Below are 25,510 nucleotides of genomic sequence, written 5' to 3'. Positions count from 1 at the left end.
AAGTTGCACTGGAAGCCTCAGAAGAGCTGCCAGGGTCTCTGAGCTGAGCACTGTCCTTCTAGGCTGTTACACTGTCTCCACATTTAGCTTTCAGAAAAGGGCTCCAATTATGTTTCTAAGTGGATAAGAACTTAGTAACTGAATGTAAAGAGATATTGTGGGATTGGGTGATGTAGCTAACACAAAGAATTATCTCAACTGCGGTTTAAAAATTTCCAGAATCTCAACCCATCTTCGGAACTTTGAAGAATTAAGGCAAGAAATTAGAATTTTTCCACTTCTTCCACCTTGTACCAAGACCCACTGAGATGTCATTTACAGCTCCAGTTCTTCTTTTCCTATCTTTATGTGTCCAGTCCCATATTCCCAAAAGACATCTAATACCTTATCCCCTTCACTGTTTTCCACATAAAATCCTGGAAAAGGTTCTACTTCTTGGACATAGGGAAATCTTGCTGACAGATCAGAATACCCAGTGTTTCCAACAGGAAATAGCATGAATAGAAAAGGAAGGAAAGACCCAGATGTGGTTAGAGGAAAGACTAGCTGTCGTAACTAAAGCCACACACAAGGGATGTTTGTCCCTGGCCTTATTCCCACCCCTACCACCGTCCCACCCCCACTACCACAAAGAACACCTCCACCATTCCTTACTTCCTAAACTCCTAACAAGTAGGATAACCATTATCACCTTTTCACAGCTGTGGACGCTGCAGCACAGAGAGGTGCAAAGTCTTGCTCAAGATCACACCGCGAATCATGTTTCAGAACCTGGGTCTTCACACCTTGCCCCCCTGTTCTTCCCAATATTCAAGGCTGCCTTTCATGCTCACCCCGTATCTGAGAACTTTGATGTTCCAATTACATTGTCCCAGGTAGAAGGAACATTGCCTTGAAAGTTGCCTTGTTTTCACAGTTGACATCCGGGAATCTTGTTGCTTTTCTTAAGATATGGGTCACTCATCCATCTAAAAAAACACTATCCCCTCTGGCAACCAGTGCCCACTATCCACCCTCAAAACCTAACCGAAAAGAAAAGAAAAGAAAAAAGAAAACAATGAGGTTAGGAACCAGGACAAAGCAGAAAGTTCACTGTTAGAACAGGGTTGAAACCAAGTCACTGATAACTCCAATGAACAATCAGCCAAGTCTCTCTCATTGGCAATTCTAAATGAGTCCGTGAGACACAAGAGCGTCTCTCCAGAAGACTCACCTGGAAGCAAGATGAAAGTCCCAACGTTTCCAGAATTCGCCTGAAAACGAGCACAGAAAGGACGCTGCTCCAGCGAGCAGCCTGGGCGCAGCTGTGTCTGCACGAGCGCCCGAGCCCCCACGGACAACCCCCTAGACCTACAAGGGGTGAGGAAAGACGCCCAAGCCTGGCCCGGCGCACGGGCAGGTCCAGGTGCGCCCGGGGAGCAGCGGCGCCGGGGGTGGGGGCAACCTTACGCTCAACCCAGGACAGGACCAAACCCAACACGCACACAGACCACACCACTTGGGGAGCGCGGCCCCGGGGCAGTCCACGGCCAAGTTCCTAAGCCACTGAGAAGTTTTTGCAACATTCACAGCCTCACCCCGACCACAGCGGCGACTCAGGGCCTGAGGAAGTGGACCATCCTCGGCTGAAGGCCCGAGAGGCAGGAAGTGGCGGCAGAGGCCACTTGCGGAAAAACGGAACCGGCGGCGGACAGGGAGGGCGGCCAGCCGCCCCCATCTCCTTGGCCCCGGGCGGGCCTCGGAGGGCACCCCCTGCCCGAGCGGGACCGCCGCGCCCAGGTCGCCCTCCGGCCACAGCCCCGCGCGGAGTTAGGGGCAGGGGCCACCCGGCCTGGGACGCCACCCGCTCCCCCGCGCGCGCCCCACCTCGCCCGCAGGGCCCCGCCGGGCGCGGACGCCCTTACCTGAGACCCGTCCCACGCCGCCTGGCGGTCCGCGCCAGCCCCCGCCCTTAAGCCCGCCCCGCCCGCTCCCTCGCCTCCGGGGGCCGGACCCCAGCCTTGCCCCGCCGATTTGTCATTGAGCAGCCGGCTCTCTGCCCCACCCCCAAGCGCGCGCCCGCCGTCGCCTAGGTAACCCCGCCCCTCGAGAGCGCGCCTGCCTTCCGCTCCCGCCCGCCCCCCCGGAGGCCTCGCCCATCGGGAGCCTGTTAGCCAATCCTAAGCGGAGCTTCCAAGCCTTGGGCGGGTGAGGAGGAGGCCTCGCCAGCGAGAAGCCGTCTCGGGAGGGAGGGGCGGGCTCGGCAGGCCGGCCCCGCCTACCTTCGCTTCCTCCTTTCGGCGGCGGACGTGCTGCACGTGACCGCTGCTGCAGTGAGCGAATCCGAGCCGCTCTGGGGACTCTGGGCGTGGCGGGCGGGGCTGGTCCCGCCGTGGGCTTAGGTCCGGAGGAGGCCAGAGCCCTGGAAAGCAAAAGGAGAGGACAGGCCTGATATAGAGACGCTAAGGCAAATCGCGGTGCCTCCAGGCGGCTCGTCTGGGCGCCGGCCGGGGCTCCCGAGGCGGGACCTGCGCCTGCCGCCACGACTCGCCAGGCTGATGACACCCCGTTAGCAGTAATGGGGTTGCCAACGACTTGGCCCAGGTCACGTACAAGGGCATGAATTCTCACCCCAGCCGTAGCCTCGATGCAGGAAGTTCGGTGGGCAAGCTCGTAGTTTTTCACCTGCAGTATGTCCTGTCAAGGTCTTCCAAAGTCTGGGAACTTGTAATTTCGATCCAAACAGGGTTTGGGCTGATTTTACTAACCGCCCCTTCCTAGAGCCGAGTCCTACCCCCGACTCCACTTCACCTCCCTACACAAACCTCATGGCACGTCCATCACACACTGTATAGCAATTGTTTAAATGCCCGCCTGTATAATTTCTAGGGACGGAAACTCCCTCTTGTTTAAGTTGGTATCCACAGCGGCTGGCACCGTGTAATTAATTCTTTCCTTGTTGATAACATACATCAGGGTGCTGCGTGTAGTATCTGAGGGGCTTTGTGCTTTGATTATGTTGCTATGTATAAGTAACTAAGATTCAGGCCCTCTGTCAAGAGCTGTATCAAAAAGCACAGAAGCTTTAACTTAGTCTTAAGTAAGGGGCTTAACAAAAACAACATGTCACCAGAATATCCTAATGTTACCCTACTATCCTAAGTATTGTTTTACCATTCTCATACGTATTAAAGGCTTATATTGCCTGCTAATTATATGACAGAAACTCTGCTAGGTGCTATAGGGGAGAAGGTAGGAGGCTTCTCAAAAAGGAAGCTCTCTATCATACTAAATGAAGTACATCAAAGAAAGACAAATATCATATGATACCACTTATATGTGGAATCTGAAATATGATACAAATGAACTTATCTACAAAATAGAAACAGACACAGTCATAGACAACACACTTGTGGTTGCCAAGGGGCAGGGGGATTTGGGGGAGGGATTGATTGGGAGTTTGGGGTTAGCAGATGCAAACTATTATATAAATTGGGGATGGGTAAACAACAAGGTCCTACTGTATAGCACAGGGAACTATATTCAATATCCTGTGATAAACCATATGGAAAAGGATACGAAAAAGAATGTATATGTGTATAACTGTCACTTTGCTGTACAGCAGAAATTATACATTTTAAACCAACTGGACTTCCCTGGTGCAACAGTGGCTAAGAATCTGCCTGCCAATGCAGGGGACACGAGTTCGATCCCTGGTCCAAGAAGATCCCACATGCCACGGAGCAACTAAGCCCATGTGCCACAACTACTAAGCCCACGCACCACAACTACTGAAGCCCAAGCACTCTAGGTTCTGTGCTCTGCAACAAGAGAAGCTACCACAACAAGAAGCCTGTACACCAAAATGAAGAGTAGCCCTTTTGCCACAACTAGAGAAAGCCCACGCACAGCAACAAAGACCCAATGCAGCAAATACATACATACATATATACATACATAAATACATAAACACATAAAAATTTAAAATAAAATAAGTTGACTATGCTTATAAAATCAATTTTAAAATAATTTTTTTTAAAAAGGAAGCTCTCTAGTATTTACAACCTAGAAGGGGAATCAGATGCAAATCTTTTCCTATGGAGTAACAATTAAGTGCACAGGTTTAGAATCAGGGAGCATAGATTAAAGGAGGGCTCTACCATAGAACTAGCAGTGACTTGAGGGACTTCCCTGGAGGTCCAGTGGTTAAGACCTCGCCTTCCAATGCAGGTGGTGCAGGTTCAATCCCTGTTGGGGAGCTAAGATCCCACATGCCTCAGGGCCAAAAACTCAAAACATAAAACAAGCAACATTGTAACAAATTCAATAAAGACTTTTACAGCTGATTTACTTTCGTGTCCCTCAAAAGCTGGTACAAGAGTGTAAAGCAATTATATTCCAATAAAGAGCTTAAAAAATAATAAAGACTTTAAAAATGGTCCATATCAAAAAAAATCTTTAAAAAAAAAAGTTAGCAGTGACTTAATTAGGAAGTTAACCTCTGCGGGCCTCAGTTTCCCCAGCTGCCCCATAGGAGCCACACCTGCGCCCTGCAGGTGTGACGATTTAAGTATGATTACTGTAAAGCTCTCAGTACAGTGCTAGGAACTTGATGAGCCCTTAACAGATGTTGGCTTCAACTATGATCGTCACCAGAGGCCGAGATGTACACAATGTACGCTCAAGCTTGTTATAACCACCCAGGGAGAGCATTTCTTCCCAAGGCCCATTGTGTCTAGGCGTGTTTGACACCGCCGTCGTGCAGCCAACGCTGTGTGCAGCCTGGTGGAAACAACCTGCTGTGATGATGCCATTTGATCAAATGCAAGTTTAGACAGGGGAGCGGCTCCCCGCAGCCCGCCCAGGTGAGATGGGCAGTTAGGGAACAGCAACGGGGATGCAGAACTGCCATTCCTGTGACAAGTAACAGAATGTTACATGGGTTGGGATGCACTGGGCTTTCTGAGAAAGGCTGCCCTTATTCTCTGCCTCCCATCCCCCACCCAACTGCCTCCCTACCTCCCTCAGCCCCCAGGACACTACTGGATTCTCCTGGGACTTGGCCGATAGGAACAGCTCTTCAGCTCCTGGACAGGCCAGGCCCCAGCTAAGCATGGCAGATTCGGAGCATATTGGCAGGACCCCTTTGGAAGAGCTGGCTCACAGAAGACACAGCCCAGGAACACATCCCACGGGGGGACAATCCCTGGGAGGTGACCAGCCACAGAGGCTCTGGGACACTACTGTCAGGTCTCAGGGGACACCCCTGTCTGCTGAGCTTCTCTGAGGCCTGAGAGCCAGGGGCCTGAACAGCAGGGATACGACGTCTCCTGCAGGACCCTGTAAGGTCACTCTCACCCACTGCAGCTGTAGAAAGAACATTCTAGATTCTCCTTCCTTCAAAACGATCGACTGAGTCTTGAGTGGTGTCTGACAAATATTTCCACTGCTCTTTCCTGGGCACTGGGTGGGGCCTGTACTTCCGAGCTCCCTGTGCTTGAGTGAGACTCTGTGACTAGGTCTACCTAATGACTTGCAAGTAGAAGTGACACATAGGTCATTTTTGGGCCAGAGAATTCATCTGTCAGTGCGAGACCCATCTCTGTGGCATGACCACTGGAAACGTTTGGGAGGGTGGCTGTTCCATCAGCCTGGGAACTGCCATGAGCACAGCACCTCCCCACCCTGCAGTTGGCGATGGATGTTTAGTGTGGCTGAGAAATAAACCTTTGCGTTTTGAAGGCACTAAGATGTGGGAGTTGTTTGTTCTGGCTGCAAAGCTTTGCCTCATCTGACTAACACCAGGCTCTGACATGTACCAAGCTGGGGATGCAGTGGTGGATGACTCAGACGACAGAACCAGTAAACAGACAAGCAACTTGAGAATTCCAGATGACTTTAGACTGGGTGGTCAAAAAAAGGTCTCTCTTCATGTATACACTACAGTGTGTACAATAGATAGCTAGTGGAAGCTGCTGTATAGCACAGGGAGCTCATCTCGGTGCTCTGTGATGACCTAGAGGGGTGGGATGGGGGGGAGGGTGGAGAGGGAGGTCCAAGAAGGAGGGGCTATATGTATACATAGAGCTGATTCACTTCCTTGTACAACAGAAACTAACACAACATTGTAAAGCAACAATACCCCAATTTTTTTTAAAAAGGGTCTCTCTTAGGAGGTGATGTTTAAGCTAGGACCTGAAGGATACAAAGGAATCCATCTCAGGAAAGGTTGGGAGTGAGGGAAAGGAGAAAATATTTCGAGTGGAGGAACTCTGAAGGCAGAAAAAAAGTCTGGTCCTCTTGACAACAGACAGGAGGCGTGGATGGAGAGTGGTGGACCGACAAGCGGCGGGGGTCGTGGGACACACGAGGGTGCAGAGGGAGCGGGAGCAGGAGCCGGGTTGTGCGGGGGCTTCCAGGTTATGATAAGGAGACTGGAATTTATTCCAAGGGTAACAGGAAGCCACGAAGGAGGTTCAAGCCAGGAGGGTGACATGCTTTGATTTAGGTTTTAGAGACTCTGACCACTCTTGCTGCTGTGTGGAGGATAAGCTGTGAGGGGCAGGTGTGGTCGTGGAGGTTAGACGGCTGCTCTGGGGGTCCAAGCAAAGCGGGGTCCACAGGGCCAGAGGCTGAAAGGGAAATCTGCCCTCAGGCAACCGGAGATTTGGGGAGACTGTAGGAGAAGGAGAGCAAAAGCACTGAAGACTGAAAAGAAGGTCCTCCAGCCAAATCCCAGAAGAAGCAGAGGCAAGGCTGGACGTCGGGACCCCCAGAAGTGCCTTGACTTCAGGGAGACGGGTGCTCAAAAGCCAGGCAGGACGGGGGCAGGGTCTGGAGTGGAGAGCTGGCCACTTTCCTAGAACGTCAGCCAGCAGAAGAGACTTGCTCCCATGAGCTGGCAGTGTTATATAAATAGATGGTATTATTAGAAAGTCTGACAAGCTCCAACATCCCTGTGGGCATTTGGTACTTGGTGACAACCTCGATTAGAGAACAGAGGGAAGCCACCGATCTATAGACAGAAAAAAGCCATTCTTACCTACCGAAGGCGGGAAGAATCTACTGTAAACAGCAATACTAGATGGGGTTCATCTCCAGTGCTCCAGTCACTTTTCTACTCTGTGTTTCCCCAGTTCTCAGTGCCCTGCGATTCCTGTTCTCAGGAACAGGTCTCAAGGGCTCATTCACACACAGGAATAAATGACTAAAGGCAGCTCAGTGTGGGACTTTCCTGGTGGTCCAGTGGTTAAGACTCTACGCTCCTAATGCAGGGGGCCTGGGTTCGATCCCTGGTGGAGGAACAAGATCCTGCATGCATGCCGCAACTAGGAGTCCACATGCCGCAACTAAAGATCCTGCATGCCGCAACTAAGACTTCTGAAATAAATTTAAAACAAAAAACACCAAAAAAACCTGAAGTCTTAGGCCAGGGGAAGTATTTAGGGAGGACCAGAGATCTTTAGTTCACACAAGTAGGATGAAGTGACTTATCCCTCCCCCGGAAAAGGCTCCAACTCCTGAGTTCTCACCCAAGCCACTGGGTAAGGGTCATGCATTCTTGGAATCCTCCTCCAAAGCCTGGAAAATAGCTGCAAGCCTTTGGCTGGCAGCTACCAACAAAAGCCCCTGGCGATTACAGAGTCCCAAGCATGTTCAAAATCTTGATTTCGGTGTTCAGTTTGGTGATTGCCACTGAAAAAGACTTCCCCAGCATTATCTCCACCACTTTTTTTTTTTTTTTCTTTTTTCTTTACAGCTTTATTGGAACAAAATTGCTTTACAATGTTTTGCCAGTTTCCTCTGTACAACAGAGTGAATCAGCTGTATTAATACATACACCCCCATATCCCCTCCCTCTTGAGCCTCCCTCCCACCCTCCCTATCCCACCCCTCTAGGTCGTCACTGAGAGCTGAGCATGGAGTTGATCTCCCTGTGCTATGTAGCAGCTTCCCACTAGCCAATCTATTTTACATTTGGTACTGGAGGAGGGGAGGGGAAGCTAGGACGAAGTGAGAGCATAGCATTGACATATACAAACTAGACTTTTTGAAAGGCCTCTTTTGGCACTAGACTTCTGGCTTGTCAGAAGGTCTCAGCAAAAATGAATGGCACGCTCAAAGTTTAACTGAAAACAGTTAAGACTATGAGTATCAACCAGGGTCGTGATGCACGAGCAACAGGGAAACTGTCCCCCCGCCCAGGACTGAAGACACAGGGAGAACGTGTGTTTCTGGAGGAACTCTCAGGGAGATAACATAGCAGCCTGCCTCTGACGCTCAGAGCAAGATGGAAAGGGGCAAAGAAGGGATCTGGGCATGGATGCAAATGGACGAGAATCAGCAGACGTTCTACGACTTGATTTGGCAGAATATGTGGCCATTTAACAGGGCAAATTAGATAGTGAGGTCCTCAAGGGGGAATATATTTAGTCACTTTTGCCAACCCAGGGTCTACCACAAAGCTTGGCAAACGAGAGGCATCATGAATGTACTTACATAGATGACCCAGCTCTGGCAGTGAACACCATCTATGCTGATTACAATTACTCAAATTTGGAATATATGTCATCTCAAATCGTGCACACTGAACAGTAGGATATTAGGCACATAGTATATGAAATGTGACTGCCAAGTAAGTAGGTTTGCTGCACATGTGAGGAATACATGATGGTCCCAGTTGGTACACTCGATAAAGGTGTTTGAATGCACGGCTGAATGAATAAGGAATTCTCCTAGTTGTGCTATAAACTCCTGCAGGTATTAGGAAAATTCCAGGTCCAAGTGTTTTTACCGAGAGCTTCCCTATCCCCATTACCCCCTTCCTGTGTGGCCTCTACAGCCCCAGGCAGGCAGCAGGAACTAACCAGACGTCCTGGGAACTGCTCTGCTGCGGAGGTGAAGGGCCCATAAGTAGCTAGAGAAGGAGCTTTCATCTTCCGAAAGAGGTGAATCCACTTGGGAAACACATTAGGAAACAATGATTCCTTGCTATTTTGTATTGTGGAATCAGCGGCGCTCATCTTTCTGCCATCATAGCTTACCAAGAGCTGTCCCCCAGAAATGAGACTCTGTAATTAGTCCTCATCACTATGGCTAAACTCACCACAGGCCAGCTCACGCTCTCCCCTTCCAACTTCGTGGACACACACTCTGTGCTTCCGAAAATCTGCATGGCAAACCACCCCCAAGATCCGGTACTGACTTCCAGGTCACCAGAGAAAAACTCCTGCAGGGTGACAGCTGCAAAGCCCTTGAAGGGTGTACATAAAACAAGATCCAAGTGTTTGGATTCTGCACTGAGCTCTCTCCAACATGCACTATCAGCCATGGTCTCCCAGGAAGCCAGCCCCACCTAACAGCATGAAAACACCCAGCCTCTCTCCCAGCCCAGACGTTCTCCTGATCTACAGATGCATGAGACCGATGGAGACAGCCAGATCTGGGCGGCTAGGCAGACACACAGACAGATAAAAAGGACACAAGGACACAAAAACTTGAGCTAGGAAGAGGGAGGAGGAAAAGTGATGCTGGCTGTGTAGGGGAGCGAATTTGGCCGCCCCAAAACGTGTCTCTTTGACGTGCAGATTATTTAGAGCTAAAAACAATTGAGGCCCAAAAACCTCAGGATGAATCTTTGACCTTCCCCCTAACTGCCTAAAAGAATTTCGATGGAGGGCCTGTTCCAGGAAGAACTATCACTACAGAAAACCATAATACAAGCACATGAGCGGCGGCTGGTTGACGAAGGAAATACGTCCTATGTGATCACAGAGGGCCTCTGTGGCCCAGTGTCACTGCACAGCCCAGCAAACATTTGTTTTTCCAACATTTGCTCGTTTCATCTTCCTGTAAACTGCCTTGCCCCTCTTTGAAGTCCCAGCCCCACCCCTCCTCCTCCCGGGTGGCATGTGAGCCTCAACTGCCTAACGTGCTGGGGCCCCACAGTCTTAGGGAGCCCCTGCATGTACCTAATTCAACCTGATGGCTCCTGTTAAGCGGTCCCAGGTGTAGCTAATTCTTAGACCAGCCAGATGAACCTAGGACCAAGGAAAGCTCTTCCTCCCCCTCCGCTGAGTACCTCTGTGGGCCTGCACTGCGGAAACCGCCCTTCACTCTCTCCTGACCCCCGCTGCAGCTCATGGGGCCCCTGGGCCTCCGGGGCCCACAGGGCACAGAGGACAGGGGAGAGCCCGAGGTCAAGTCCGGCCGGGAGCTTGGCCTTGACTGGCTCTGCTCTTGGCCTAGCGCAGCCCACGCATTCCCGGTGGCCCCTCAGCGTGGCCCAGGGCGCCCCAGGCCTTTTCTTCACCACCTGCCCACTGCTCCAGGCTGTTCCTAGCTCTGGGAAGACGTGTGGGGCTGCATTTCAGCGCCCGCCCCACCTACCCCACCCCTGCCCCAGCAGCTGGGGAGACCCCAACAGCCAACCATCACGTGGCTGCTGTCACTCTGCCCCTCCCCCTCCACAATTTTTCCAAGAACTTTTTTAAAGAATTTTTATTGAGATACAGTTGACATACAATAAACTGCATATATTTAAAATGTACCATCTGATTTTTTTTTCTTTCTTTTTTTTTTTTTTCTTTTTTTGGCACACGGGCTTAAGTTGCTCCGGGGCATGTGGGATCTTCCTGGAGCAGGGATCGAACCTGTGTCCCCTGCATTGGCAGGCGGATTCTTAACCACTGCGCCACCTAGGAAGCCCTGATTTTTTTTTCTTATTAGGAATGTATATATGGCAATCCCAATCTCCCAATTCATCCCACCCCAACCCCCCCACTTTCCCCCTTGGTGTCCATATGTTTATTCTCTACATCTGTGTCTCCATTTCTGCCTTGCAAATCGGTTGATTTTTACCATTTTTTTTAATGTGCTTTTCTTTTTTTTTTTATGGCCAGTCCCATCTCTTCCCTTGCATCTACTCCAGAGAGCAGGGCGAGGCTAACAGGTCAGAGGAAAGTGGGGTGGCAGGTGGGGGATAAGGGACCCCTGAGCCAGAAGACCCCTGCTTTGGAAAGAAAGCAAAGCTGTTATCAGCAGAGTCACCCCCCACCCCCACCTCACCAGCCCCCAGTCCCTCCTCCAGAAGCAAGGCCACCAAAACATTAAAATGCACGTCTCTGGGATGGGAGCTAGGGAATGATTCCCTTTCCTGGAATCCACTTTCCTGCAGTTTTAATTCTTTACGATGGCCAAGAAGAAGCTGGGTAGACAGGAACAAAATTAAAGCAGCAATGAGGCGAGCGTGGCCCCCAGGGCCGGGAAAGCTGCAGGTTCCCACGGAGGCCAGGCCCCCACTGGAAAAGCTCCAGAACGATGGGACGGCTAGGGTCACACTCCTGTGGGCTCATTCCATAGCCCTCGCGGATGGCAAACCCAGCGTGATACTCAGGGCCGGAAACTGCAGGCAGCAACGGGCTTCCCGGGTGGCTGTGCAGCCTGACAGCGCAACGGGAAGGGCCAACCGGCCAGAAGCCAGCTTCCTGCTCTCTGCCCCTCGGCCACTCCTGCCTGCCCTCAGCTCAGACAGGTAGGAGGTGAGGCGCAGAGCTCAGGAGGCCGCTGTACTGGGTCTGAGACGATGGGAGCCTCTCAGCCCTTCCAGTGGGCACCTCGCCAGGTCACGGGCCGAGCAGATGACGGTGGCCTCTCAGCATCTTTCATGCCGCACAGCCCCAGAGGGAGGTGTGACTTCCTAGTCACAGCTAGGTCCGTCAGGTTGAAAGGCAGACCAGGCCTCAAATCAGCTGTGCCTGAGGACAAGTCCACACCCTTTATCCCAGTCCCAGGGCTGCAAGGCTGTATAACCTTGGACAAGTCACCTCCCCGCTCTGGACCTCGGTTTTCTCTGTCTGGTGACAGTCTCAAGTCCCTGACAGGCACCAGCTGTCTGGGAAGCGTGCCTCTCAGGTCCTGTGGTTTAACCCCTCCCGATGGGCACCCGGACAAGGCAGAGGCCACACCATTGGCAGAGCCAGCTCCATTCGCTGCTCTGGAGGCCCCTCGAGACTCCTGGCCTGCAGTGTTGCTGCTTCCATCTCATCACAGCCTGAAGCCCTTCCCAGGAGCTTCCTTGGAGGAGTGGTTGCCGTCTAAAGGGAGAGGATAGGGACTTCCCCGCTGGTCCAGCAGTTAAGACTTAGCGCTCCCAATGCAGGGTGCCTGTGTTCAATCCCTGGTCAGGGAACTAGATCCTGCATGACACAACTGAGATCCCTCACACCACAACTAGGACCCAGCACAGCCAACTTATCCCCAGATGAGATGACCCGTTGCTGAAACACGGGAGATTGGGTCCCTTGGTTCACCAGAGGTCGCATCTGATGGCTGTCATCAACCACTCACGTTTAACTATTAATTCCTTTAATCCCTCCTACAGCTGAGATGTTATTCATCAAAGTGCCTGCCACAGTGACCCATAGTAAGCTTCAATACTTGTTAATTAATGGATGGGTGGATGAAAGAATGGATGGGCAGGTGGATGGTCAGATGGGAGGGTGGATGGATGGATGGATGGACGGATGGATGGATGTTTGGGTGGGTGGGTGGGTGGATGGATGGATGGATGGATGGACAGACGGACGGACGGGCAGATGGATGGGCAGATGGGAGGGTGGATGATGGATGGATGGGCAGGTGGATGGCTGGGTGGATGGATGGATGGGTGGGTGGAAGGATAGATGAGGGAATGGTTGGAAGAATAGGATTAGGACACTCCAGGACAAGGCAGTACCACTCACTGAACTGGAGGCACCTTGGTGACGTAGGTGTGAGGTGGTGGACACACAGGAGAAGGTACTAGGTGGCCAGAAGGCTGTGTCTGGAGGCACTGGGCATACAGCAGGAGACAGGCAAGGCACATGCAGGGACCACCGTGCCAGATCGGGAACACAGACCCCAGTGTGTTGACAGTGCGTCTCCCACTGCAGGCTCCTCATGGCAACAGAGCAGGTCAGGCACACAGCCCGTCTTCTCACACCTGGTCATTAGGGCCCCTGCTGTCAGCCTGGTCAAGTCACATTGGGAGCGACTTGACCCAAGGCCACCACGTGTGTCTTAACAGAGCTGTGACAGGCTGGGCCCAGGCCATGATGACCAATGCCAGCAGGCCCCTGAGCTGGAGCACCCAGAGCACCTGTTCACCTGCCCCTCCCTCAGCGGACAAAGCCCAAGACTACTAAGGTGGCCACATCAACTATAGATGCAACACCGCGGACATATTTATACTACAAATTATTCATTGATGACCTGAAATTCAAATTCAGTGGGGCACCTTTTATTTTTATTTGCAAAATCTGACAACCCTACCCAAGCCCAGGGATCTCTGGGTGGGCAAATAGTGGTCCACACCCACCAATGCTGGCAAAGCCCCAGCGCAGGGCTTGCTGAGAAGGAGGCCAGAGGGGTCGGCCCTGACAGAGGGATCCCCTGAAGGCATGCGAGCATCCCCCAGCAACAGCAGTGGGGCTCAAACAAGATGGTGTATGGCAGCCCTACCCCTGGGGCAGGGGAGGTGGATGGAGGAGGCGCCCCTCCAGGCGATATCCAATCCCACCCCCTCCTCTGGGAAGCCTGCCCATGACTCAGGCCTCTCTGATCTGTCCCCACATTTTCACCACCTAGTACATGGGTCCTGGTACTCTCCCGATCTCCTGTGGGTATGAGGACCCCCAGCTGACATCATAAGACCCCAGCAGACTGAGTGCCTGATGCTACAACCCAACACGACACACTAGAACAGCTCTCACCTGGAACAGAAAGATGACTTAAACCCTGGCCTGCCACATCCTGGCCCTGATGTGTCAGGGCTCTGAGCCTCAGTTTCCTTTCTTTCTCTTCCTTCCTTCCTCCCTCCCTCCCTCCCTCCCTTCCTTCCTTCCAGTATTTTTATTAATGTATTTATTTGACCACCCTGTGCGGCACGCAGGATCTTAGTCCCCCAACCAGGGTTGGAATCCACGCCCCCTGCAGTGGAAGCGTGGAGTCTTAACCACGGGACAACCAGGGAAGTCCATGAGCCTTGGTTTTCTTGTCTGCATGAGGGAGTCAGCTCACACAGGACGCTGGGGTGATTAAACAATGCGATGCAAAGAGCTTGCTGCCAATCTGGCCTGTAGGGGCCCTTTGGTTCACATCTATTTCCTTAACTTTGTTTTGCTTTGAATTAATTTATTATTATTTTTTAACTGTGGTAAAATACACAACATAAAAGTCACCGCCTCAACCATTTCTAAGTGCACAGTTCAGTGGCATTAAGTACATTTACACGCTTGTACAACTGATACCGAGCAGGGCCCTGTGGGGCTCCTGGGCACAAAGCCTTCCTGTGTCCCCTATTTCTTTGATGATGGGAAACAGCCTTCATTCAGCCTGCATGACCTTCCCTGAGTTCCAAGGGGCAGATTCAAGCAGTTGTTAACTAGTGGAGGGGATGCCCAAGACCAGGGAGAAACAGTGAAGAGCAGCCTTGGGGCAGGTCCTGTTTCCCCAGCAACAATACACACAGCAGTATCTTTGAGCTATTTTGCAGACGTTGAAACCCCCTCCAGGTGGGAGAAGTCAGTGATGAACGATGTCTGCTGCCCACAAGCATGCAGACCCCAGACCAGTCGGACCTGAAGGTCGATGATGCGGACTCCTGCTTACCTCACCAGCGACCCATGCGAAGAATGCAGGTCTGTTCCTGCCTTGATCCTTATCGCCTACCCCTGAGCACGAGCCCCAACGACAAGACCTCTCCCGAGTCCCTAAGGAGGGGGGCACCGTTCTTGAGGCGCTAGCCACTGTGTTCCCCCTTTGCCTGGCAAAGCAATAAAGCGATTCCTTTCTATGCCTCCAAAGCTCTGTCTCCGTATGTCTATTTGGCATCGGTGAACAGAGGCCAGGTTTTTCTTGGCAGCAACAGCAGCCATCCTAAGTGATGTGAGGTGGCCACTCCCCCCGCTTCTGGACCCTGCTCCCCGCAGGCAATCATGGATGTTAGATCTGCGATTCCGTCCTGAGCTTTGTCCCCTGGTCCTCTGGCTCCCAGGGAGGCAGGTCTTGTTTCTCTCCCTGGGGGTACCTTGAGCCTGTGGACCCCAGGGATCATTCACAGCTGGGATCACCTCCCGCCTCGGTCCACCCTCTTGAGCAGGCTCAGGATGGGCCCTTCCGGGAGTGGGGGGAGAGGGCAGGCGCCTAACCCTAACCCCACCCCCTCCACCCCACCCCTGCCCCGGCTTTCCTTTTCCTGCTGGCTCCAGGGCTAACCACCTCCCCCACCCCACCCCAGCCCCACAGGACCAAGGACAAACACTGCCCTGTGACTGCCACGGTCAGGGCCCCGGGGCGGCCGTCCTGCCAGCTTCCAGCACTGACTCTGCTCTTGTTCCTGGTCCCCAGGAGAGGCCCGTCCCTCACCCCCTGGTGCTGGGCCCCCACTGCCTCACCCAAAGGCAGCCTCGGGGACGGCCAGAAATCCCACAGGAGGGTGCTGTCTCCCAAAGTCCCCAGCACTCCCACTTGATGGCTAGAAGCCGCCCGCTCACTGACCCAGCAGCACACGCAGCAGAAGGCACCACTAAAGGCTGGGATGTGGACATGGGAAGTGCTAACAGAGGGAAGGCCTGGAATGATCTGGGGAGGACAGGTCTGTGTGTATCCTGCTGCTCCTCCCAGCAAGGGGGACGCCCCATCACCACCTGCTGTGTGACCCCGGGCAAGCCCCCTCACCTCTCTGAGCATCTCCTATCACGTGAATCCCAGGGGAACCGTGCAGCCCAGCAGGGCCATCTGGGTCCCACTTTCTGCACCCACATGCAGGCCTTGATTTCATGCAGAAACTCCCCTTCCCCCACCCCAACCCCCGGCTGCCAAAATCCCACCTACATGCAGACCCTCAGGAGCAAGAACAAAGCACTAGGTTAACAGGATAACAGCTTTCCTTTTCTGATGGGCTGGCTGGTTCTGAAGGGAAAAAACAAGCCCCACTGCAGCTCCACCTGCATTCCATCCTTTCTTTGTGTTTGGGCTTCTAGGGAAACAATGAGTCCAAAGGCGGTTTCCTTCCAGGATCCCCTCCTCCCTCCAGAAATTCCCCAATGGCTCGCCTCTCCTGTGGTCCCTCCACTTTTACAGTCAGAGGTCACCTGGGCCACACCCCATCAGCACACGACCTCCTGGAACAGGTCCTCTGGGACAGATAACCTGACAGGGGTGGAGACAGTCACCTCCTCCACGGCCTGTCGCTCCTGCCCCCGCCCTCACATCCTGGGCATCTAAACTCTGAGGGGGGGGTGGCCTTATCCGCACCCACTGAACGCTCGGAGACGCCGGCTCTCGTAAGTACTCATTTCACGACGATGCGCTGACCACATGTTAGCGGCCAGGCGTCGTGCTGGGGACTCAGGCACCCTCGTGGGGCACAGGGTGGGGGCCCCCAGGGAGGGCGAGGCCGGCCGTGCCCCCTCCCCTCACTCCCACGTGGCTGGTGCTCAAAGCTCTGCTCGCTGGAAGCTGAGGGAGCAGCGAGAGCAGAGGGAAACTGAGCAGAAGAGCGAAGCCCGGGAAGCAGCCGGCGCCCAGCAGACAGGGAGTCTGTGCAGAACCGGAGTGCAGCCCGAGGAAGTGGGAGGGTGCAGGGGAAGGAAGGCTGGGGTCCTGAGGAAGGACCCTCCATCTTCCGTACCCAGGCCACGTGCAAGACAACTGAGAAGACCGAATCCTGACGTTCCACCTCTTATTCCTGGACGGGTGACGGGGGCAGGACCAGGCTCTCTGCCGAAGCCTCCGCTTCCCCTCTCTCCCCTCCCGCCCCCCCCCCCACCTGCTCCACACACAATTCAAGGCCTGGCCTTGACCCCTTGACCCCTTCCGTGACCTCCCTGCCTCCCAGTAAAGTCCAGGCTCTCAGCCAGGCCCAGGCCAGCAGCCTTCTCCCCGGCAGCTCTCCCGAGGGCACCCAGCACCCTGAGGGGCTCCCCCAGTCTCCACGCCCCTCCCCTCCCACTCCTGCCCCTGGAGCTCCAGCTGTCTACTCCTTGGACAGACTCCACCCCCCACTTCCCTCAAGAGGTGAAGGTGCCCCCCCCTTCTTTCCAGGAAAGGACTGAAGGCTTTACTGAATACCTACTGTGTGCGGGCCACCTTCACCAAGGACATGGCAAGCAACCTTCACAACGAATCACCGACATGGCGCTGTCCCATCTTACACACAAGGAACCGAAGCCTCAGGTGAAGAGAGGACTTCAGGGCAAAGACTTCAAAGAGGACTTCATCACAGCAGAGTGAGGCAGGCGACCAGGTGCGTCCCAGGACAGGTGGAGCTTTGGAGAACTGGGCTAGAAAAAATGAGAGGATTCTGGCAAACACTAGGAGGGTGAGAGAGGAGGAGGACACTGGAGGCCTCGGTGGTGACAGAAACCAAGGCCCGGAGGCAGAGGAGCCCAGGGAGGGACAGGCAAGGCTGAATGGGGCTGTTGGATGGAGGAATTGGGATGGATGTAGCAAAGTCCAGCAGGGCAGGAAGCCTGGGATGATGGCAGAAGCCGTGCGTGCCGTGGACACGGGGAGGCGGTGGTTCAGGGCTGCGAGCCCCTGCTGGCCACCCCGCGTGGAAAGCCCTGCCCGCGAGGCTGCAGGGCCAGCAGGAGAGGCCCTGGAGTCTCAGCCTCCAGAGATGGCTCTGGGAGGCAAAGCCACCGGCACTGCCCTTCCACGACCTACCTCGGCTCCTCCAGGAGCCCCCCACGCTCAATACCCCTTGACGCGGCTTTTCTCAGCCTCTGCACTAGTCTGTGACTGCAGTCAGGGCTCCTTCTAGGTGTGTGTGGTGGGGGAGGGGTGCGGGTGTGTGTGGGTGTCTGTGTGGGGGTGTGTGTGGGTTTGGAGGTGTGGGGGGTGTATGTGGGGGCTGTGGGTGTGCGGGTGTGTGTGGGTGTGTGCAGGTGTGTGTGTGGGTGGGTGGGTGTGCACGGGTGTGGGCAGGTGTGAGTGTGTGTGTGCTTGTGTGTGTGGGTGTGTGGCTGCCTGTGTGTGTGTGTGCGTGCGTCTGTGTGTGGGGGGGTGTGGGGGTGTGCGGGTGTGTGTGGGGGGAGTGTGGGGGTGTGTACAGGTGTATGTGGGTGTGTGTGTGGGGTGTGTGGGGGGGTGGGTTTGGGGGGGGTGGGGGTTGTGGGTGTGTGCGGGTGTGAGTGGGTGTGTGCAGGTGTGTGGGGGGCGTGGGGGGTGTGCGGGTGTGTGCAGGTGTATGTAGGTGTGTGCAGGTGTATGTAGGTGTGTGCAGGTGTGTGCGGGTGTCAGTGGGGGTGTGCGGGTGTGTACGGTGTGAGTGGGTGTGGGCGGGTGTGTGGGTGTGAGTGGGTGTGTGCAGGTGTGAGTGGGTGTGAGTGCATGTGTGCGGGTGTGTGCGCTTGTGTGTGGATGTGTGCAGGTGTGACTGGGTGTGTGCAGGTGTATGTGGGTGTGTGTGAGTGGGTGTGTGTGGGTGTGAGTGGGTGTGTGCAGGTGTGTGGGTGTGCAGGTGTGTGAGAGGGTTTGTGCATGTGTGCAGGTGTCTGCGGGTGTGTGTGGGTGTGGTGGGTGTGTGCAGGTGTGAGTGGGTGTGAGTGCGGGTGTGTGCCCATGTGAGTGGGTGTGTGGGTGTGAGTGGGTGTGTGCAGGTGTGTGGGGGTGTGTGCAGGTGTGAGTAGGTGTGAGTGCATGTGTGCGGGTGTGTGCGGGTGTGTGGGTGGGGTATGTGGGTGTGTGTGGGTTTGGGGGTGGGTGGGGTGGGTGGATGTGGGTGGGTTTGGGTTTGTGTGGGTGTATGTGGGTGTGGGTGGGTGAGTGGGTGTGGGTGGGTGGCTGTGTGGGTGGGTGTGGGGGTGTGTGTGCGCGTGCCTCCACCTGCGCACAGGCACGTGCCAGAGCAAAGGTGAGGCGCAGTGGCCTTCTCTGAGACCCACCCACGATTTGCTCCCAGCTCTGACTCCAACAAGCTTGGGTCCCTGACTGGCTACACCAGAAGCTCCCACAGCCCCGCCCCTCAGCCGGGGAGCACACGCCCCTGCTGCACGTGGAGGGCGCTAGGGAAGTCAGGGAAACAAGGACCGTCAGCGCAGTGGCCGAGGAAGGGCACCTGTTTCACACTGGCCGCCAAACCCACCCAAAGGAAATGACCTTAATAGAGGCTGCCCCGCCCCCCCAAGTCAGGCTCCCTGCGCTTGTCCCGGCGCTCCTGTGCACCTAGACTCTGAGTCTGCAAGGAGGCCGGGCCGCAAGGGCTCCACTGCCTGCCCCGCGGGGCCCTCCCAGGCTCCTGGCTCTGACCTCGGTTGATGCCTCAGCCCCCACCTTCACCACGTGATACAGCAGCCCTGGAGCTGCCTGTGGGTTGAGGGGGGCTGTCACTTGGGGTGCAAGAAAAGCAAGTCTGGGGGAATGTATGGAGGAGGCAGAGCTGCCCTGAGAGCCCCTGGCCCAGATTCACCCACTGCACTTGGGAGGGAGGGAGGGCAGGCACGGCTGAGGTGGGGACAGGTACCTCGCGGAGGTGGGGGCGCGTGCCTGTCCCACTTGACAGCAGCCAGCCCCAAGCTGTAGCCATAGCACACCCCCGCACCTTCTGTCTCATGAGAGATCAAAGGTTTGGCCAAACCACCAGCAGACAGATGCCTCTCGAGCCCACATTAATTGGTTTTTGGATTCTATAAGCCAAACTGCAAAGTCAGAGCTCCTGGGTGTCCCACGAGGGCTTAGATGGGGAGATTGTGACCCTGACGTCAGAACTGTCAGACACCTGGGCTGTGCCCGCCTGTGTGATGAGTCTGGACGAGCAGCCCTGAGCACTGGGTCGATGGCTACAATGCTCAGGGAGGCCCCGCTGGATGGGGCAAGCCTGCAGCCAGCCCCCCACCCCCAGGGGCCATGGTGAGCAGCTGCGTTCCAGCTTGTCTGCCCACAGGGCCAGGACAGCCAAGGCTGCCTGGGCCTCTGCCCTCCTCCCGTGATGGCCTGCCCTCAGCCAGTCCCACAGCTGCCCGCCCTGGGTCCTAGCATCGCCCCATCTTACAGTAAAGAGAACAGAGGTGCGATGACTGAACCATGTACAGGAGATCTTGCAGCCAGTAAGCAGCAAGGGTGGGCTCCAGACCAGGGCTGCCCCACAGAAAACCCAGCCTTAGGCTCACAATGATACCCTCAAACAGAGGGAGAAGGTACCCTAAGGGCACTAGGCCAGGAAGCAGCTGTGCCAGTAGACAAGGGGCAGGACGAGCACACGGGCCACACAACAGTGGACCAAGGAGCTGGAAGAAGCAGGGCCCAAACCGTGCCCTTCACCAGATCTGCTGAGGGTATTTGCTTTTCAGGAGAAGGAAACACAGCCCGATGCCAACGGCTGCTTGTGTGCTAAGAAGCCAGACCCAGCCTGGATCTGAAGCCCTGTTCTCCCCTGAGCCCCATGTTCAGAGAAACAAAGGGATGATTCCACCCAGACTTGTCCACTGAGAGATGAGGACCAAGCAGCAGCCGCTGCAGAGCCTTGCTCATGGGAAGCAGGCAGAGCCTGCTGCTTGGATCTGTGCTACGCCGGACAGAAACAGGAATTTCATGTTCCGACCAAGCTCGCAAGAAAAACCAGCTCTCCCTGCTGGCTGGACCGCTGGCCTCACCCAACTCGCTGCTCCTGGCCGCCAAGACCAAGATGGGCGAGCAGGCCTCCCAGCACCTGGGGTCCGGGGGAGGGGCAAGGACCCTCCCAGCGTCTTTTCAAAATCCCACCCCCCGGGCACTGCCTGTATTATTTCAGAGAAGGGGTTCTTATCCTCCTCCTTCTCTGTTCGCCCAAGGTCAACACACACTTTTTTTTTTAATGCTGAGAAACTGGTCATTTAGGAAATGATTCCTGTAAACCAACGTCTCACCAGCTGTTTGGCAGAAACCCTCCAGGTTTTCTCCTGGGTGTATGTCTGACGTAACACGAGCGGGGACGATACTCCGTCTCCTCCCTGGACTATTGTGCAGACAAGGCGGCCAGCACAGCGCAGGGACCGCGGGTTCACCTCCTGGCTGTGGCTTCAGTCCGGCTCTTGGCCCCTGTGAGCGTCAGTGTCCGCCCCGGAATGTGGGCAACCCGCCCCCCATGCAAGTAAACTACAGCCCTTCTTACTCTATCGCCGCCATGGCCACTGTTATTATACTGATATTTAACAGGGAATACCATCTTCTCGCCGCTTGCTTCCGAAGACCCCCTCAGCCCGAAAGGGGAAAACTGGGCCTTCTATTTACTTCCAAATGTTCCTGATTTTTGTCAATTTAAAAAAAAAAATCCTAGGTGTTCTTCGTACCTCTGCTCCCCACACACCCCAGCATCCCAACCATGTCACAGATGAAGTTTCCTTTTGCTGACACATCTGTCGTGGTGGTCCTGATGGTCAGTAAAACCAGTTTACTGAGTTTTTTAAAGCAAGACCTCCTTTCTCCAACCCCCAGCTCTGTAAAAGCACTTGGAGTTCAAGAAATTATGTCTTCGTTGGGGAAATCTGCTAATGCTGAATTTGCAGTAGGAATTCATCACGTGATCAGTAATTCACCACCGAGGGTTCCCTAGATAAAGCCGGGAAGTTTACAGCAGTTTACTGCATACAGCCTGCGCTAGGAGCTGCAGATACAGAGATGAAAGACGGGGCCCTGCCCTCGGGAAAGGCACAGGGCACCAGGGACAGCCGGGAGAGCGACGAGAGGACCGTGATGCCCCGTGCTGTGAGCCCGGGGACTGACCGAGAGGCACAGAGGACAGGCGTCCCGAAGAACGGACACCTCCTCTGCGGCCAAGACACGGACAACAGCCGCCCATAGGACAGGATCAGTGAGCACATTCTGGGTTTTTCATACATTGTTTCATTTTATGCTCACAAAACTGTGAGGTTATCTCCATCTCACAGATGGGGGCCACAGGCTGGGTTCCTTGCCAGGTCTCGGAGCTTGGGGACAGCAGCCACAGGATTCGCATGCTGGCCTGGGGGATGGCGGACAAGGGGCACGGGGGCGTCGAGGGTGACACAACAGACCAGGTGGGCTGCAGCCTCCTCATGAAGCTGATGTAAGCAAATCCAAATGGGCCTGAAAGGGAAGATGTCCCTGGGCTTTCTGTTCAGGTCATCCCCCTGCCCCAGCGACCTACTTGGAGGACACTCAGCCGGGGGATCCTGTCTCCTGGGGCCAGGGGACCGGGGCCCCATCCAGACTCTCGCCCTGGTCCCAGCTGGTGGTGGTGGGGCGGGGGGTAGCGGGGAATGACCATCCAGCTGTGCCCAATGTAATCACACAAGTCCTTAAAAACTGAGAAGGCAGGCAGCAGAGAGATGCAGGAGCGTGAGCCGGAGAGATTCCAAAGCGGCAGGACGACTCAACCTAACGTTGGCAGCTGTGAAGGGGTCACCAACCAGGAATGCGGGTGGCTGAGCACCATCCCCAGCTGACGGCTGGCAAGGAAATGGGACCCTCAGTCCCACAACTCCAGGGAACTGAACTCAGAGAAGCTGAACAAACGTGGAAGCTGAGTCCCACCAGAGCCTCCAGAAAGGAATTTGGCCCTCGATTCCAGCCTGTGAGACTCAAGCACAGAACCTGCTGGGCACCCTATTCCCAGGCTCCCAACTCGCCGGCACTGATTTTTATTTTGTTTTTTGTTTTTCTTTTTTTGGCTGCTTTGGGTCTTTGTTGCTGCACACAGTCTTCCTCTAGCTGTGGCGCTGCAGTGTATGTTTCTCGTTGTGGTGGCTTCTCTTGTTGTGGAGCACAGGCTCTAGGCATGCGGGCTTCAGCAGTTGCAGCACATAGGCTCAGTAGTTGTGGCGCACAGGCTTAGTTGCTCCGCAGCATGTGGGATCTTCCCAGACCAGGGCTTGAACCCGTGTCCCCAGCATTGGCAGGCAGATTCTCAACCACTGTGCCACCAGGGAAGTCCCAGGGGGCACTGTTGTAAGCTGCTACATTTGTGGCAAGTTGTGACAGCTGCAGCTGGAAACTAAGGATGAATACTTGAGCTCTCTAAAGTCAGACGGCCCTGGCCCAGGAGGGCGCAGCACAGGGCCCACACTGCTGGCCCAAGGACTGGGCCTGGCTCCTGGCCCTATGTGCTCAGAGCAAGGGGGGCAGGGAGCACTGATCCAGGGCTGGAGCATCACCATCGTGAGCAGGAACAGATGAACTCACTTATTCACTCAACCAACGCTCCTCAAGCACTTGCTATGACATAAGTGACAGCCAGGGGTCCAAACTCCAATCTCATGGGCAGAAATATGGCCAAACAGACTCAACCCAGTGAAAGGAGTCCCCCAGCAACAAAGCCTCTGATGTGAAGGGAGGTCAGAAAAGGGTCACCAGTCCACTAGGGGCTGAGAAGGTTGTCCTGGGCCTGAAGCCTCATCTCAGGTCTTGGTGGTCCAGGAGGGAGGGATGCTGGGGCAGCGGACCTGCCCTGAGGAGAGAATGCAGAGAACAGCATGGCATGTTCCAGGGAAGGGCAGGAGGCTGGCAGGGGACCACGGGTGGTCCAGGACAAGCTCAGGGGGCCTCCCAGGCCCGCTGAGGATGCTGAACAGGGGCAAGACCGTGGAATGGGGACGCACCTCAGTCCCCCACTCTGACTCAGCATGGCAGGCCTGCGCCGGGGGACCAGGGCACACCTCACTCCCCCCACACACACCCTCTGTAAATGAGTGCATTTACGCTCTAGGGTGTGTGCCAGTCTCACGGCATCCGGGTTATCAAAACCTGGCACACAGCAAACAATCCCCGTTAGCTTTAAAGGTCAACATAAAGACAAAGGCAGGTCCCTGAGAGACTGACCACATTAGGGAAAACAGCAAAAGAGGGGTGTCCCATGTACAGAACTGAGGGTCCAAGCCTGGGGGCCGAGGAAAGCCAGCTGTGAGGGTGGCAGACAGCAGCCCTCTCCCTGTGGCTCCATCACAAACCCGTACGTGGGCTCTGACCTCGCTCAGGAGGGGGCAGCAGGGACACATGAGACAGTGAGGGGCCATCACAAGATCCCCTTTCTGGATGAGGAGAACCAGGCACCTTGTCCTGAAGAGCTGCAGACATGGGAAAACACCCTCCAAACTCCCACTGTGCCACAAAGCTGGCAGCAAAGGTCCTGAGGTCATCTGGCTACAGGTTTCTGCCTGTCCCAACAGGGTCCAGAGGACCTGGCTCAGCCACCGCCTCCCGTGAAGCTGCCAGCCGGCCCCTCCCCTCCAGAGGCTTGCCTTTCCCCAGTGTAGTAACATTAATAACTCATGTTTCTTTAAATGCAAAGTGTTTTCCATGTATTGTGTCATCTAATCCTCAAAATGGTCCTAAGTGCTTTTATTAGCCCATTTCATAGTTGGACTGGTAGAGGGATTCTGAATTTAAAATTTTTTTAGCTGACAAATCTCTTCTTGAAAGGGCATAGTAAAAGAAAACCCAAGATGCAAAATAGACAGGTTAGAGGAACTCAGGATGGGAGGAAGGGGTTGAGGGTGAAAGGCTGGCACCCCACTCAGCGAAGTCTCCCCACAATGACTCCCAAGGGGTTCCTAACAAGTTAGGGGCCCTGAAGACACACGCCTGAGCTCAGGGCTGAACCTTGAGAACGGACAGGGCTCACTCTGCTGGGAGCCCCTTCCCCGGAGGACGCCCGTACTGCCCTGGCTGAGGTGAGGTGGTGATGCTGTGGGGCAGCTCTGAGGGCTGGGACTGTCCGCCCGCACCAGGCCTCACAAACACCATGTGGATGCCGCCCGGGGTAGTCTGGACCTTGGCCCCCAGTTTCCTCCCTGGAACCCCTCCCTTGTTACCCTCTGGGGACCCCAACACCAGCCCAGTCGCTCTGATGGCCTCCCCCTCAGAACCCAGCACTGCGTTGGCAGACTGCAGGAGGGCTGGAGGTAGGAAGGGTGAGCAGCCAAGGCTCTGCAGGGGAGCCTGGAGGAGCGGGGCAGAGGGCCTCCCGGGTCTGCTCAGCTCTGGAGAGGGGATGCGGCTGCGCTGCTGGCCCCTGGAGACCACCTGGCCAGCACCCAACTTACCAGCCCAGGACCCTGAGGCCAAGACAGCATGGGACGAACGCGCCCAGGTTTCTCTGCGGCTGGGTGGCAGGGCCTGAACTGGAAGCCAGATTTCTTGATCTCCAGCCCCGGGGCCCTTGTCCCAACAAAGTTCTGTGAGAATGACACTGACACAGGGCCAGATAAGTCAAAATGAGGATTAGGGACTTAACGTTGAGAGCCTGAATTGCAATCTCCACTCTGCTCCTAAGCTGCCGGGTGACGCAGGGCTGGAAGCACCGGTTCCCCGGAACTTAGCCAAGGGACTCTACGGAGGCTAACGCCTTCCCGGCACCCACCCTACCCTCCGGGATGAGCCGCCCTCGGCGCTCTGCCTCGGCCACCTCACGGGCGCCCGACAACTGCCGGCGCCCCGGAAGCCGTCCGTGCCAGGCACAGCCCTGCACCCCGGCCCGGGCGTTGACCGCACGCAAGGGCCCCCTCGGCGCAGGCACACACCCGCCGCCTCACGC

General features: G+C 55.2%; 1 protein-coding gene across 5 annotated transcripts in view; it reads right to left on the bottom strand.

The window, feature by feature from the left end:
- Window positions 1-25,227, bottom strand: part of RALB (RAS like proto-oncogene B) — a 66,026-nt gene extending 40,799 nt beyond the window's left edge. The window contains exons 1-4 of one of the 5 annotated variants that reach the window (XM_057744028.1): window positions 25,020-25,227; window positions 17,096-17,303; window positions 2,262-2,401; window positions 1,214-1,253 (exon numbers count right to left, since the gene is read on the bottom strand). In XM_057744028.1, the coding sequence (XP_057600011.1) occupies window positions 1,214-1,253; window positions 2,262-2,401; window positions 17,096-17,124 (209 nt within the window). In that variant the 5' untranslated portion in view covers window positions 17,125-17,303; window positions 25,020-25,227. Of the gene's footprint in view, window positions 1-833; window positions 999-1,213; window positions 1,254-1,904; window positions 2,042-2,261; window positions 2,402-17,095; window positions 17,304-25,019 lie in introns of those variants that run through there. The other 4 variants (XM_057744025.1, XM_057744023.1, XM_057744022.1 and 1 more) reach the window with 4 other exon arrangements.
- Window positions 25,228-25,510: the final 283 nt, after the last annotated feature.

This window comes from Hippopotamus amphibius, chromosome 8 (assembly GCF_030028045.1).
Source record: "Hippopotamus amphibius kiboko isolate mHipAmp2 chromosome 8, mHipAmp2.hap2, whole genome shotgun sequence".
In the NCBI taxonomy this organism is placed as follows: domain Eukaryota; kingdom Metazoa; phylum Chordata; class Mammalia; order Artiodactyla; family Hippopotamidae; genus Hippopotamus; species Hippopotamus amphibius.
The sequence above is the reverse complement of the archived record's forward strand: the minus strand, read 5'-3'. Positions and strand labels throughout refer to the sequence as shown.